Source organism: Neovison vison, chromosome 1 (genome assembly GCF_020171115.1).
Source record: "Neovison vison isolate M4711 chromosome 1, ASM_NN_V1, whole genome shotgun sequence".
Classification (NCBI taxonomy): Eukaryota; Metazoa; Chordata; class Mammalia; order Carnivora; family Mustelidae; genus Neogale; species Neogale vison.
In genome coordinates, this window is record NC_058091.1 from 271,396,984 (window position 1) to 271,407,869 (window position 10,886).

Genomic DNA, 10,886 nt, shown 5'->3' on the forward strand with positions numbered 1-10,886 from the left:
CTCCGGCTGACTGTACCCCACTGCTCCTCCAGGCCTATACCTCACACAAGGCAGAATGGTCGTACAAGGTGAATACCAACATATTTTTTGTCCCACATTTTCAGGAGAATTGACTTAATGTGCTGTTGAATGCTGCTGTACGTCATTTTTAAATCTCTTAGTGCTCTTGATTTTTCAGTCCGGTAGTTGCCTTAAGTCTTTGTATACACATGCTGAACATGAGAATATAATCCTCCTGACCAAAAAGATTTACAGTATTCATCATTCAACTTTTTTATTTACAATAAAATGTAACAGTCTTTATGGGCTTACACGCAGATTTCACCTGTGCATTCAGCATTATACTTCATTCCATGATGCATTCAGTCCTCACTCGAGCTGTTTGCTGCCCTCCGATTTCTGGTCCAGTCGACTCTTGTTACTCTTCACCATGTAGATGAAGTAGGCGAGCGTCTCTTTTTCATTCACAGGTATGTTCCTGAAGTGTCGGCTGACGGTCTACGTGGGGGAAAACACCAGAGTCCGTTAAAGCATCGCCTATATCAGGGCCACAAATCCTGCACTATGCAAAAGAGGGAGCAGGGGTTGGCGTCTAGAACTAGGAAGGGGTTTTGATCGCTGCAGAAATCAGACACTCTTCTCCCCCAGGGGGCTGGGTGATTCGGTTTCCAGGCCTCTTAAAGCAGTACTTGAACCCACAACATTGCCAACGTGCAGTTGTTTCAGTGGCAACCAGCTATCCATCATGGGACAATCTCAAGAGCATCCCTAAGGAAGATGAGGCGGGGATGGCTCTGCTTGGCCAGCTGCTGCCATCACCAGCTCTCAGGCCCTGGCACCACCAGGCAGAAAAGTGTTTTTTTGTTTTTAAAGCATTATTTGAGAGAGAGAGAGAGAGAGAACGAGCAAGCATGAGAGGAGAGGAGGTCAGACGGAGAAGCAGACTCCCCGCAGAGCGGGAAGCCCGATGCAGGACTCACTCCATGGGCTCCAGAACCATGACCCGAGCTGAATGAAGGCAGATGCTTAACCCAGTGAGACACCCAGGTGACCCAAAAAGTGTCTTTTTAAAACTGTGTCAAATGAATTGCCAATTGGTTAAATGTAACAGCTGCCTTTTGAAAGACATACCACATTTGAAAAATAATTCATTTACCCGCACTCCTGACACCTGGCTTTGTTTTACAGTCCTGAGAATGCAGGTTTGCGCCTGCCCCGCCTCACCCACCCCTTTCAGCAGGGTGAATGCTGGCAAACGGGTAACGTGATCTTATGGTAGGAAGGAGTTGTGCACTCTTATTATCTATCTTTTATCTAGATGCTGTGGATCTATCTTTTATCTAGACGCTGTGGAAGGAAATTTAAGAAAAAATGATGTATCGGCAAGAAACCCCTAAAGAAAGACCAAAAACCAATGGGGCTGTCACCCTTTAAGGAAATTTCTGAATGGACTGAGGGGGCTGGGACAGATCAAGAGTCCGAGAACTAGCACTATAGAGTGGTGACCTCTGGATGGAAGCACTGTATTTTTCTTTTTTCCACTTTCCCCATTCTCAACAGTAGGCAGAAAAGCACATTGAAAAAAGAGGGTAAGAGGTAACCTACACAAATGCCACTAGGACAGAAGTATCAAGCCAGGCTGTCAGTATGTTCCAACAAGGGCCAAGAGAGCATTTCTCCCCTCTCCTAATTGTCTTAAGAGCTCAGGGTAGGAGAAAAATTTCTTGGGTTCTATTCGTTATAATAAATACTTCCATTACCAACATCAGAGAAGAAATCAAAGGAAAAACTGAAGAAAAAGAACAGCTCCTACAGAACAGGAGCAATTGTTTTGGGGTGATTAATCTGACATACCTGATGTGCAGGAAGGACCATATTTATGCAGAATCTTACAAAACGAGATTCAAACAAATGCACCAACAAAAGCACGCTCAGGAAATAAGTCAAGCGGAGAAAGACAAATATCATATGATCTCCCTGATATGAGGGAGTGGTGATGCAACATGGGGCCTTAAGTGGGTAGGAGAAGAATCCATGAAACAAGATGGGATAGGGAGGGAGACAAACCATAAGTGACTCTTAATCTCACGAAACAAACTGTGGGTTGCTGGGGGGAGGGGGGTTGGGAGAAGGGGGGTAGGGTTATGGACATTGGGGAGGGTATGTGCTTTTGGGTAAATTGGAAGGGGAGATGAACCATGAGAGACTATGGACTCTGAAAAACAATCTGAGGGGTTTGTAGTGGCGGGGGGGGTGGGAGGTTGGGGTACCAGGTGGTGGGTATTATAGAGGGCACAGCTTGCATGGAGCACTGGGTGTGGTGAAAAAATAATGAATACTGTTTTTCTGAAAATAAATAAATTGGGAAAAAAAAAAAAAAGCCAAGGAGTGGCTGGCTGGCTCAAAAAAAAAAAAAAAAAAAGCACGCTCAGGACTTATAATCAGGAGCCTCAAGGTCCAGGCTCAATTCTGCTACTAATTTGCCATCTGATTTTAAGCAAGTCTTTTCCTCTCTTGGTGCCATGAATTCTCTTATAGAAAGAGGACCTTTCCAGGTCTTACTGCTGTGGGATTCTAGATTGTAGGAAGAGAGGGAACAGGGCATTACTTGCAGAGCTACAGAGGGCATTAGGCTCGACATGCATAGCAGCAGGGAGAACCAAGATCACCATCAGAAGCATAGTGGTGGCTCTCTCTTTTTGCAGTGCAATTTGTCTACCTACTTCTGCTAACTGGGCCTTATTGAAGCCTGGTCTGGTCTGCAATTTGTAGTGTCGTTTATAACGCCGTAGAGTGTTCACCTGCAACTGGAACAGATCAACCTGGAGAGAAGAGGAGAAACATGTTATCCATCACCTGACTAGCCACGGCTCACGGAGAGCACATTATGTGCCCAGCACTATACTAGGATGGATGGGGTGGGGAAGAGGACTACGGAGATGTCTTAGAAATGGTCCACTGAGGACTAAAAACTGGCTGGGAGGACCAAAAAAAAAAAAAAAAAAAATCAAAACCCAAACAAACAGTAGAAAAGAGTTCTAGCTGGGGAGGGGTGGTCCCGGGAGGCTCACGGAAGCCATAAAGCTTAAGCTAAGGAGAACAAGGCTAGACTATGGAATGAGAGAAAGACCACGAAAGACCACGAGCGCAGGAAGCCAGGAGATGAAGAGACAGACTCAGGTGTCACTGGCAATCACGATGCGTTTAAAAGGTGAGTCTGGAGGGCAGCATGTCTTGAAAAAGCCGAAGGCGTGACACAGGTGGTGGGCGGGGGATGTTCAGGAAGATGGATCTAGTGGTGGTTTGTAGGGAAGACTGATGGGCGGGCAGGCAATGTTGCTGTAGCAGTGATCAGAAATGAGATGCTTAAGTTGAGCTTTGGAGGCTGCTAATACCGGAGGGGTACACCAAGCATGGGGAGCAAAGGTAAACCCAGACAGGCATCCTGGAGGAAGACAGGCCTGAGCTTGGTAGCGGACCGTATGGCGGGGCGTGAGGAAGGACTATGGGAGGTACTGCTGTTCCCAGAGTTCTTCCCTAGGCTCAGCCTTCAGGTGCTGGAACCCTGACCAACTCTCCAGAGAAAACTCGAAAGCTACTGTGGCCAGTGTACAAATCAGCAGGTTAGGTTGGGGATCTCTGCAGATGACTGGATAACAGAGGGAAAGGACCCCCCCCCTTCTTTTTCTAACACAGGAAGAGAGGAAAGCTGCACAGTCATGAAGTATTGAAGGCCCAGACATTGGGCTGCTTTTACCTGCCTCTAAAAGAGATGTTCTTGCTTCAGGCAGGTGGAGGGCACTTAAAAACAAAATGAATGATCAATATGAGGGACCAAAGTCCTTCATTCTTTTCAAAACATTCCTCAAACCCTTTTTTTTTTTTTTTTTTTGTAAAAAGCAATGAAATTGAATACATCCATTTCTCTATGAAATAATAATACTAGTGCTGAAGGCAATAGAAAAATGCTGTAAACCAATGCTAGAGAAAGGGACATAGGGAGGGGTGGAGGGAAAGGACCCTATTTTCAAAGGTTTTCTCCACATGTTCAGACAAAGGCCCACCTACTCTTCCTATTCCTACGCAGTCATTTCCACTCTGAGTGCTAACAGGCGGTTGCCTTATGAAATATTCATGTGTCAAATATTCAATGTACATTACAAACGGGTTTTCTTCTGCTGAGTCTTAAGTGAAAACAACTTAGACAGAAAGAAAATTCAATACTCCTTCCTGTAGCCTTGCTCAATAGGCACCAGCACCTTGAAGGTTCGAGAAGCCTAGGTCTCATCATCCAGTGCAACGGTTCTTAGCAGAGAACGGTTTTGCCCCCAGAGGACATCCTCTAATGTCTGGAGGCGTTTTCTGGATGGTCACTACTGTGGTGACTGGCATCTAATGGGTAGAATCCAGGAATGCCGCTAACCATCCAACGATGCACAGGACAGCCCCCACGACAAAGACTCCTCTGGCCCCAAATATCAACAGTGCCAGGGTTGAGAAACCCTGGGCCCTTATAACTGACTCTGGAGTGGCTCCTGAGGAACCAGCCTGGACCAGGGACCAGAGCTGTATGAACTGACAATGTACACCTTTATTTTGCAGATCAGAAAACAGAGGGCCAGGAACTCCTCCCAATCCTTACAAAGCTCAGTCTCCAACTCTAAAGGCAAAAAAAAAAAAGTTTTAAGAAATTTGACACTGTGGTTATATTCCAGAATGTATCAGGGGCTTCTTGCAGAAAGGCTGTATGGCCTGGTGCACAGGGCAGTGGCCGGAAGACCCCGAACTCTATGTGTGACCTCAGGTCTCCATGCCTGTCTGTAAGACAGACAGGGGCAGTGAGACTGACTCATTTCTAAGTTTTCAGGTCTCAGATTCAGTACTACCATGATTCTGTGATTTGCTTTTCAAATAAACCACAGCAAACAAAGGGGACTAAAATTGTTTACTCCCCAAAGCAGACCAGACCAGAGGTAAGGATCACATTAGAACCCACTTTTCCAGCTTTCTCAAGCAGATTTCTTTGACTTTTACCTCAGGAATGTCAGTGTCATGCTCAGGAGAATCTCCGCCATCGTCGCTTGTCTTCCTCTTCCTTTTATTTCGTACACTCTGGATGAAATTTTTGTGGAAGTCGCAGATATACAGGTGCCTTACCTGATGGGAAGCAAATTAAAGTGAGACTTGCCAGTTCCATGGGAACAGCAACAGGCAGCTCTCGAGCCACGGGGCTTCTCTCCTTTGCAACGCATTGAAGAGACAGAAGGAAGAGCAACGTGGAGACCCTAATTTCCAGGAGTTTACTGCTGAGTTGTAGAACGAGAAGCCCACAAAGGGACACAAATACTACCATCATACTGGGCAACAGCTCAGAAAAGTCCCCCCTGAAGGCCAGAGACAGTAGGTGGCAGGGCTTCACCAAAGGGAGAGAGGCTTGTGGCTGGGATAGTCAGTGTTTTGGCCCCTGACTAAAGAGGATTTATGGGCAGACAGGAAAGATTCTGAATTAGAAGATGAATCAAGACTTAAGAGGAGTTTCAAATACAGACTGCAAGGAGATTTGGCGGTAGGGGACACGAGAACAGCTTAGACTTTCCTTCAGACAAGACAGAGTCCCCCAAAGTTTTAGAAGCGGGGAGTGATGTGACCTATAGGAGATGCGAATTTACAACAGGCTGGAAGGCGATATCCCAGGAAGAAGGAAAGAAGGGACAGTGGTAACGGGGAGACTGGACTTCCCACTTTGACAATGACAATAGCTACTACTGTAGGAGGCCCTCTCTCTGAAAAATGGTATTCCCGTGTATCCCAGTTATACTTCTCGCACCACCACACATCGGGTCCACAAAGAGAAGTGGAAAGAGATGCAGAAACTCTCCTTCTCCCAGAAACCACATGAAAGAAGCTGGATGTTCCCGCCGACCTTTTTTCCCCCTCACGTTAAAGCACTCATAATTTGAGGATTTTTATTTTATGTACAATGAGATGGCATTAAGGTAGGTATCTTGGATATCTGCAGGTAGGTATCTTGGATGACCCACTCAAGGAAGTTCACTTAATCCAACTTAATGAAGCCTGTATCCTTCGCATACTGACGGAAACACTGGCGGCACTTACTGAGGCCGTATTTCCGGATCAGACCGCGCCGGTTTGAGCAGACGCGGCAAGAACGAGAACCCTGGCCAGATTTCCTCAGATGGCTCCAGTAGAGCTGCCGGTGACCCATCTTGCTCTCTTGGATGCAATGAGGCGAAAGGAAAGAGCTAGCACACGCATGCCTCCTGCCAACTTTCTAATGCAGGCTGGAGGCATATGGGCAAGTGAAGGCGGCAACTGCAGCTGAGAGGTGAACGTGTTTTTATTTCAGAACGTAAGCACCAAGGGTGCCTGGGGGAGCCACTCCAAACCCTACCAGAAATGAAATGCCTGTGTAAATGCCTTGGGGTTGTTGACACTGGAACAGATGCTAAACAAATGTTCTTGAGAGACTTCCGAATTTGTATTTATTCCCTAAATTCTTAAGACAAAACTAAGCTGATTGGAAGCCAGCATTGACTCAGATCTCTGCATGGAGAAAATAATAAAAACTTCTTTTTAGTCAGTGAATTAGCACCTTCATTGGGTTGGATTGGTGGGTTCGGGGCACTTTCTGGTTTACTCTGCGGCCTTGACTTGCAGACAGCAGGCACTCTAAGTGTACCTGCGCCAGCATGGGCCATCCCTCCTGTCTGAGAGCAGCTTGGGCCAGCAAAAGCCACCATTTACATATGGTCACAAATTTGAGTAACTTGGCTGGAGTCCACTCTGCCAAAGGACTTTTGGACACAGCCTGTGTCATTGTCCCAACAAACCCCTCCTAGTCAATGCACAGACCACTGACCATGCTGTCACCAGGGAAGAAAGCATACCACTCCTCCCTGACGGGAAGCTGGCCCTCATGTTGGCTAGTTCCATATGGAAACTCTGAGATGAAGCAGCTGCTCAAGTTCGTAGAGGGACATACGTGGTAGGAGAATAGGTGATTTCCCGAAGCTGTGGCTGGGAGGTTTTAGGTCAGGACACTAGAATAGTGGAATTCTGGATGGGAGAGAACTTAGCAATCACCACTATAACCCCACTGGCCCCGATCTCATTTTCTATAGAGATAAACGGAAGCCACACAGATGATGTTATGATCTGGCCAAGGTCACCCAGGCCTTCTGACCGCTCGTGTCCTTCCCTACTCCAGCATTTTCTTTTCTTTCTTTTTAAAGAATTTATTTATTTATTTGACAGACAGAGATCACAAGTAGGCAGAGAAGCAGGTGGGGGTGGGGAGAGCAGGCTCCCCACTGAGCAGAAAGCCCAATGTGGGGCAGGATCCCAGGACTCTGGGATCGTGACCTGAGCCAATGGCAGAGGCTTTCACCCACTGAGCCACCCAGGTGCCCCATACCCCAGCATTTTCTTTATACTCTTCTCAACTTCTACTTTTCTCCAGCATAAAGCAGAAAATGTCAATTGGAGGAATGTTTGAAAGCATGTTATGTATCAATAGCTCATAGAGCACAGCCAATGTCTACATGAACTGAGTGTAAGCTGCCTGAGTTGGATTTCTGGTGCTATTATTTTAAAAGGTTCTCTGCTAAGCCCGTTTACAAGATAAACAGTCATTATTTCTCCTTCAACATTTTCAAATATGTACCGGTTTTCAGAAATTTCAGAGCCCAGAGGCCTTTGGGGGCTAGAGGTGGAGGAAGGAGGGTGGAAGCAAAGGTTCCAGTGTTTTTCTTTTCTCTTTCGATTTCTGTAACAGCTAAAAATTCTCGTAACATGGCAGTTTCTTAGATTGAATTCCTGCCCAAGCCTGTGAGAATGAAGTAGAATCCCCTTCAGAAATAATGATTCTGCACCACCACCTAGAAACAAATTGTGAGTAATTCCACCTTGAAACACTACTCCTCCAGAGTGTCACTTTTGGGGAACTCCACTGCTAGGCTCATGCTGCCTCTGTTGTAGGCAGTGTGTGTGAAACCACCAACATAGCCCAACACAGGTTTCCCAGCAGGGTCACTGGGTAAATGGAGCCCCAGTGGTAGCAGCACAATTGCTCAGATGTCATGGCATCCAAGGATTTAAAAGTGCTGGAAATTTCTTTCTTTCTTTTCTTTTCTTTCTTTCTTTCTTTCTTTTTTTTTTTTTTTTGAGGACTGGAAAACATTATAAGCTGCTCAGGCAAAGGCTCCCAACCACCTACACAATAGGTAGGCAGCGTTTCCAAGAGGATGAACTCACTGCTGTCTTAGAATTAGGCACTTCATTTCAATACGTGTCCTAATCTGGACCTCCTTAGTGTCTAGCCAGTTGTTTGCTCTCCCATGAATTCCTTCCATTTATTCACTGATAGAGATTTGTAGTAAGAAAGTCTAAATTAACTCACCCCCAGCCATTTTCAAGAACAGCATCTTCCAAGAGTGGCAAATGTACTGCAATTGCTAACATAATACAAATAAATTGCTGGTAGGAGGGAAGAGCCTGGAAGGAGAGGCAAAGATTTTTTATTTATTAAGACTTCATCAATCAAGGCTTATGGCATGGGGCTTGGAAGTAAGTCAGATAATGGATTTAAGAAATTAACCAGCCTCTTAGTCACTGTGTGAGGTTGGCACTGTCACTTCTTATCTCTGGGCCTCAGTTTCAACTGTAAGATCCGAAGCAGAAAAGTCCATGTCTTTTCAGTTTAACAAGCAATCTCTAATTTCCCTCAACAGTGGAATTTTGGTCCTAAAAGAGAATGGATGTTAACCACCTGAGCTTTTAGCTGGGCTACCTGAATATTAAATATCCCCTTAACTCATTTCCAATTCCTAATCACAAGGCAGCCACTTAAAGCTTGCAGCAACAGATGTCAAACTAAAAAGTTCTTAATTGGTTGACAATAGGCACATCTTTAGAATTGTTAACTAGAAGTGGTGAAATCACACTGGGAAAGTTTTCCTATAATTAGGCACAAAACACAGGGCGATTCTATTCAAATTCAAAGCCCTCTCCCCAACGCCTTTCTAAAGAAGCTACCCCTAAGAAAAGTGATTTTCTTCCTCCCCGTCACTCGGACTGCAAAGAGCTTCTTCCCAAGACTTGGTCTTGGCCTTATTTCTGCCACATCCTTGAAAATTCCACCTCCCCATAGCTGCATGCGAAGCAGCGAGCTCGGTGACCCTCTGCAGAAGCCAAGGCCGCGGCAGGGGGGTGGGGCGGGGGGAGTGGGAAGTAACTGCCTGCCACCTTTCCTTTTCTGAAGGAATAACAGGGTTCCGAGGAGAGAGAAGTTGAAGAAGAGCCGGGTCCCTTCATCACCCTTTCCCCAACACTTGCTCCTTCGTGGGCCAACAGAATTAACACAAGTCTCTCGGCCCCGATATCTAAACCACTACAATAAGCCCTAAACTGCTGTTAAGTGTTCCCAGGCAGGAAAGGTCCTCGGAAGCCCCCCTTCCTCCCGCCCCCCAACTCCCCGGATTTGGGCAGAATCCCAGTCCGAGCCCGTCTGCGCTGAAGCGGCCTTTGAAATCCCGAGTGCAACTCCCCAGTTTGCAGATAAAGGGCGACGAGGCCCAGGGCGGGGAGGGCCCCGGGGTCCGGCCCGCAGCCAGGGACAGCGGCCGAAGGGTGGCGGCGCGCGGAGACCTAGCCGGGGCCAGGGGCGGGGGCGGACTCACGCTCTTGTCGATGTCCAGCTTGAGTTTCTTCTGCGAGATGCTCTTCTGGACCCTCTTGCTGAAGGAGGCGTTGCCCGCGGGCCGGACGCAGCGCTCGCCGTCCTCGATGAGGCAGCAGCTCTGGCCGTAGCCCGGGGCGGCGGCGGGGGCGGCGGGGGGCCCTTCGCGGCTGTCCTCCTCCGTGCTAAAGCCGTTCATCTCCCCGCCCCGGGCCGGCCCCTCTGCGGGAGGATCCCCTGTAGGCCACTCTGCGGCCGCGCACCCCGCGGGGCAGGTCGCCGAGGCCCCCGCACCCGAGGGTCCCGGAGTCCGTCTCCAGACCAGGCGCTGCTCTGCCCCGCGCCGGGGAGGCCCGGTTCTGCTCCGCCGCGCTCCGGCTCCTTCGGCCCCCGGCCCCGCGCCTCCGGAAAGCCCCTTACTCCCCGCTCGAGGCCCCGGGGTCGGCTCCCGCGGCTCGCAGGGCCCCGCCGGGGGTCACCCGGAGGTGCCTTCTGCCGGGGGCCCAGAACCGTTACCCTTCGGCGGGGGCGTCCGGGAGGGCGTCCCAGGAAGCAACCGGTCCCCGGGGACTCTGGACCCGGCTTGCCAGGGGGTTTCCAGGGCCCCCGCCGGCTCCCGCCTTCTTTCGGCTGCGGGGCAAACTCGCCGCCGGGCAGCTCCCCCGGGGTGGCGCGGCCTCCCCGCGCGGGGCCCGGCTTCGAACCCGCGGCGCCCGGGCCCCGGGGCGCGTCCGGCTCGCCCCACCCCTGCAGCCGCTCGGCTGCGCCCCGAGTCCCGCGGCAGCCCCTGGGCCGCCCGGCCGCCGCCCGCCCAAGGCTCCGCACCACAACAGTTCGCTCCCCCGCCCTCCGCGGGACAGCGGAAGTCCCGCCTCAGCGCGACCATTGGCTGCGTTTGCTCTATGGGCGGGGCCTCCGCCGCCGCTGGCATGCTCCATTGGGCACCTCCGCCGCCAGTCCTCGGCGCCTGGCTACTTCCTGGACTCTGCTGGGATGGGTTCAAAGTAGAGAAAGTGGAAGAGGGAAGAGTTACCCGGTGCGGGCGGGGAACGGGGCCGCACTCTCTTCAGGCCGGGGGAGGGATGGTGAGCGGGGGTCTGGCTGGACAGAGGGCCAGACTCCCGGAACAGAGGAGCACATTCGGGGGCGTACGGAAGTGCAGACGTGGGCGGGGGTGCAGAGGGACAAA

The 10,886-nt window shown here is 49.7% G+C and overlaps 3 protein-coding genes across 3 annotated transcripts; all 3 read right to left on the reverse strand.

Moving 5' to 3' along the window:
• Positions 1 to 257: 257 nt before the first annotated feature.
• Positions 258 to 10,398, reverse strand: SAP30L (SAP30 like). The gene is made up of 4 exons (XM_044230863.1): positions 9,699 to 10,398; positions 5,035 to 5,157; positions 2,724 to 2,822; positions 258 to 498 (listed from the first exon to the last, which is right to left on the reverse strand). Exons 1-4 carry the CDS (start codon positions 9,894 to 9,896, stop codon positions 370 to 372), a joined length of 549 nt encoding a protein of 182 aa, XP_044086798.1. The 5' UTR covers positions 9,897 to 10,398; the 3' UTR covers positions 258 to 369.
• On the reverse strand, positions 5,941 to 7,281 carry LOC122893676 (40S ribosomal protein S29-like). Its single transcript, XM_044230875.1, has one exon. It carries the CDS (start codon positions 6,224 to 6,226, stop codon positions 6,056 to 6,058), a length of 171 nt encoding a protein of 56 aa, XP_044086810.1. The 5' UTR covers positions 6,227 to 7,281; the 3' UTR covers positions 5,941 to 6,055.
• Positions 10,173 to 10,628, reverse strand: LOC122892970 (putative uncharacterized protein ASB16-AS1). Its single transcript, XM_044229743.1, has one exon. It carries the CDS (start codon positions 10,626 to 10,628, stop codon positions 10,173 to 10,175), a length of 456 nt encoding a protein of 151 aa, XP_044085678.1.
• Between the last annotated feature and the right edge of the window lie 258 nt (positions 10,629 to 10,886).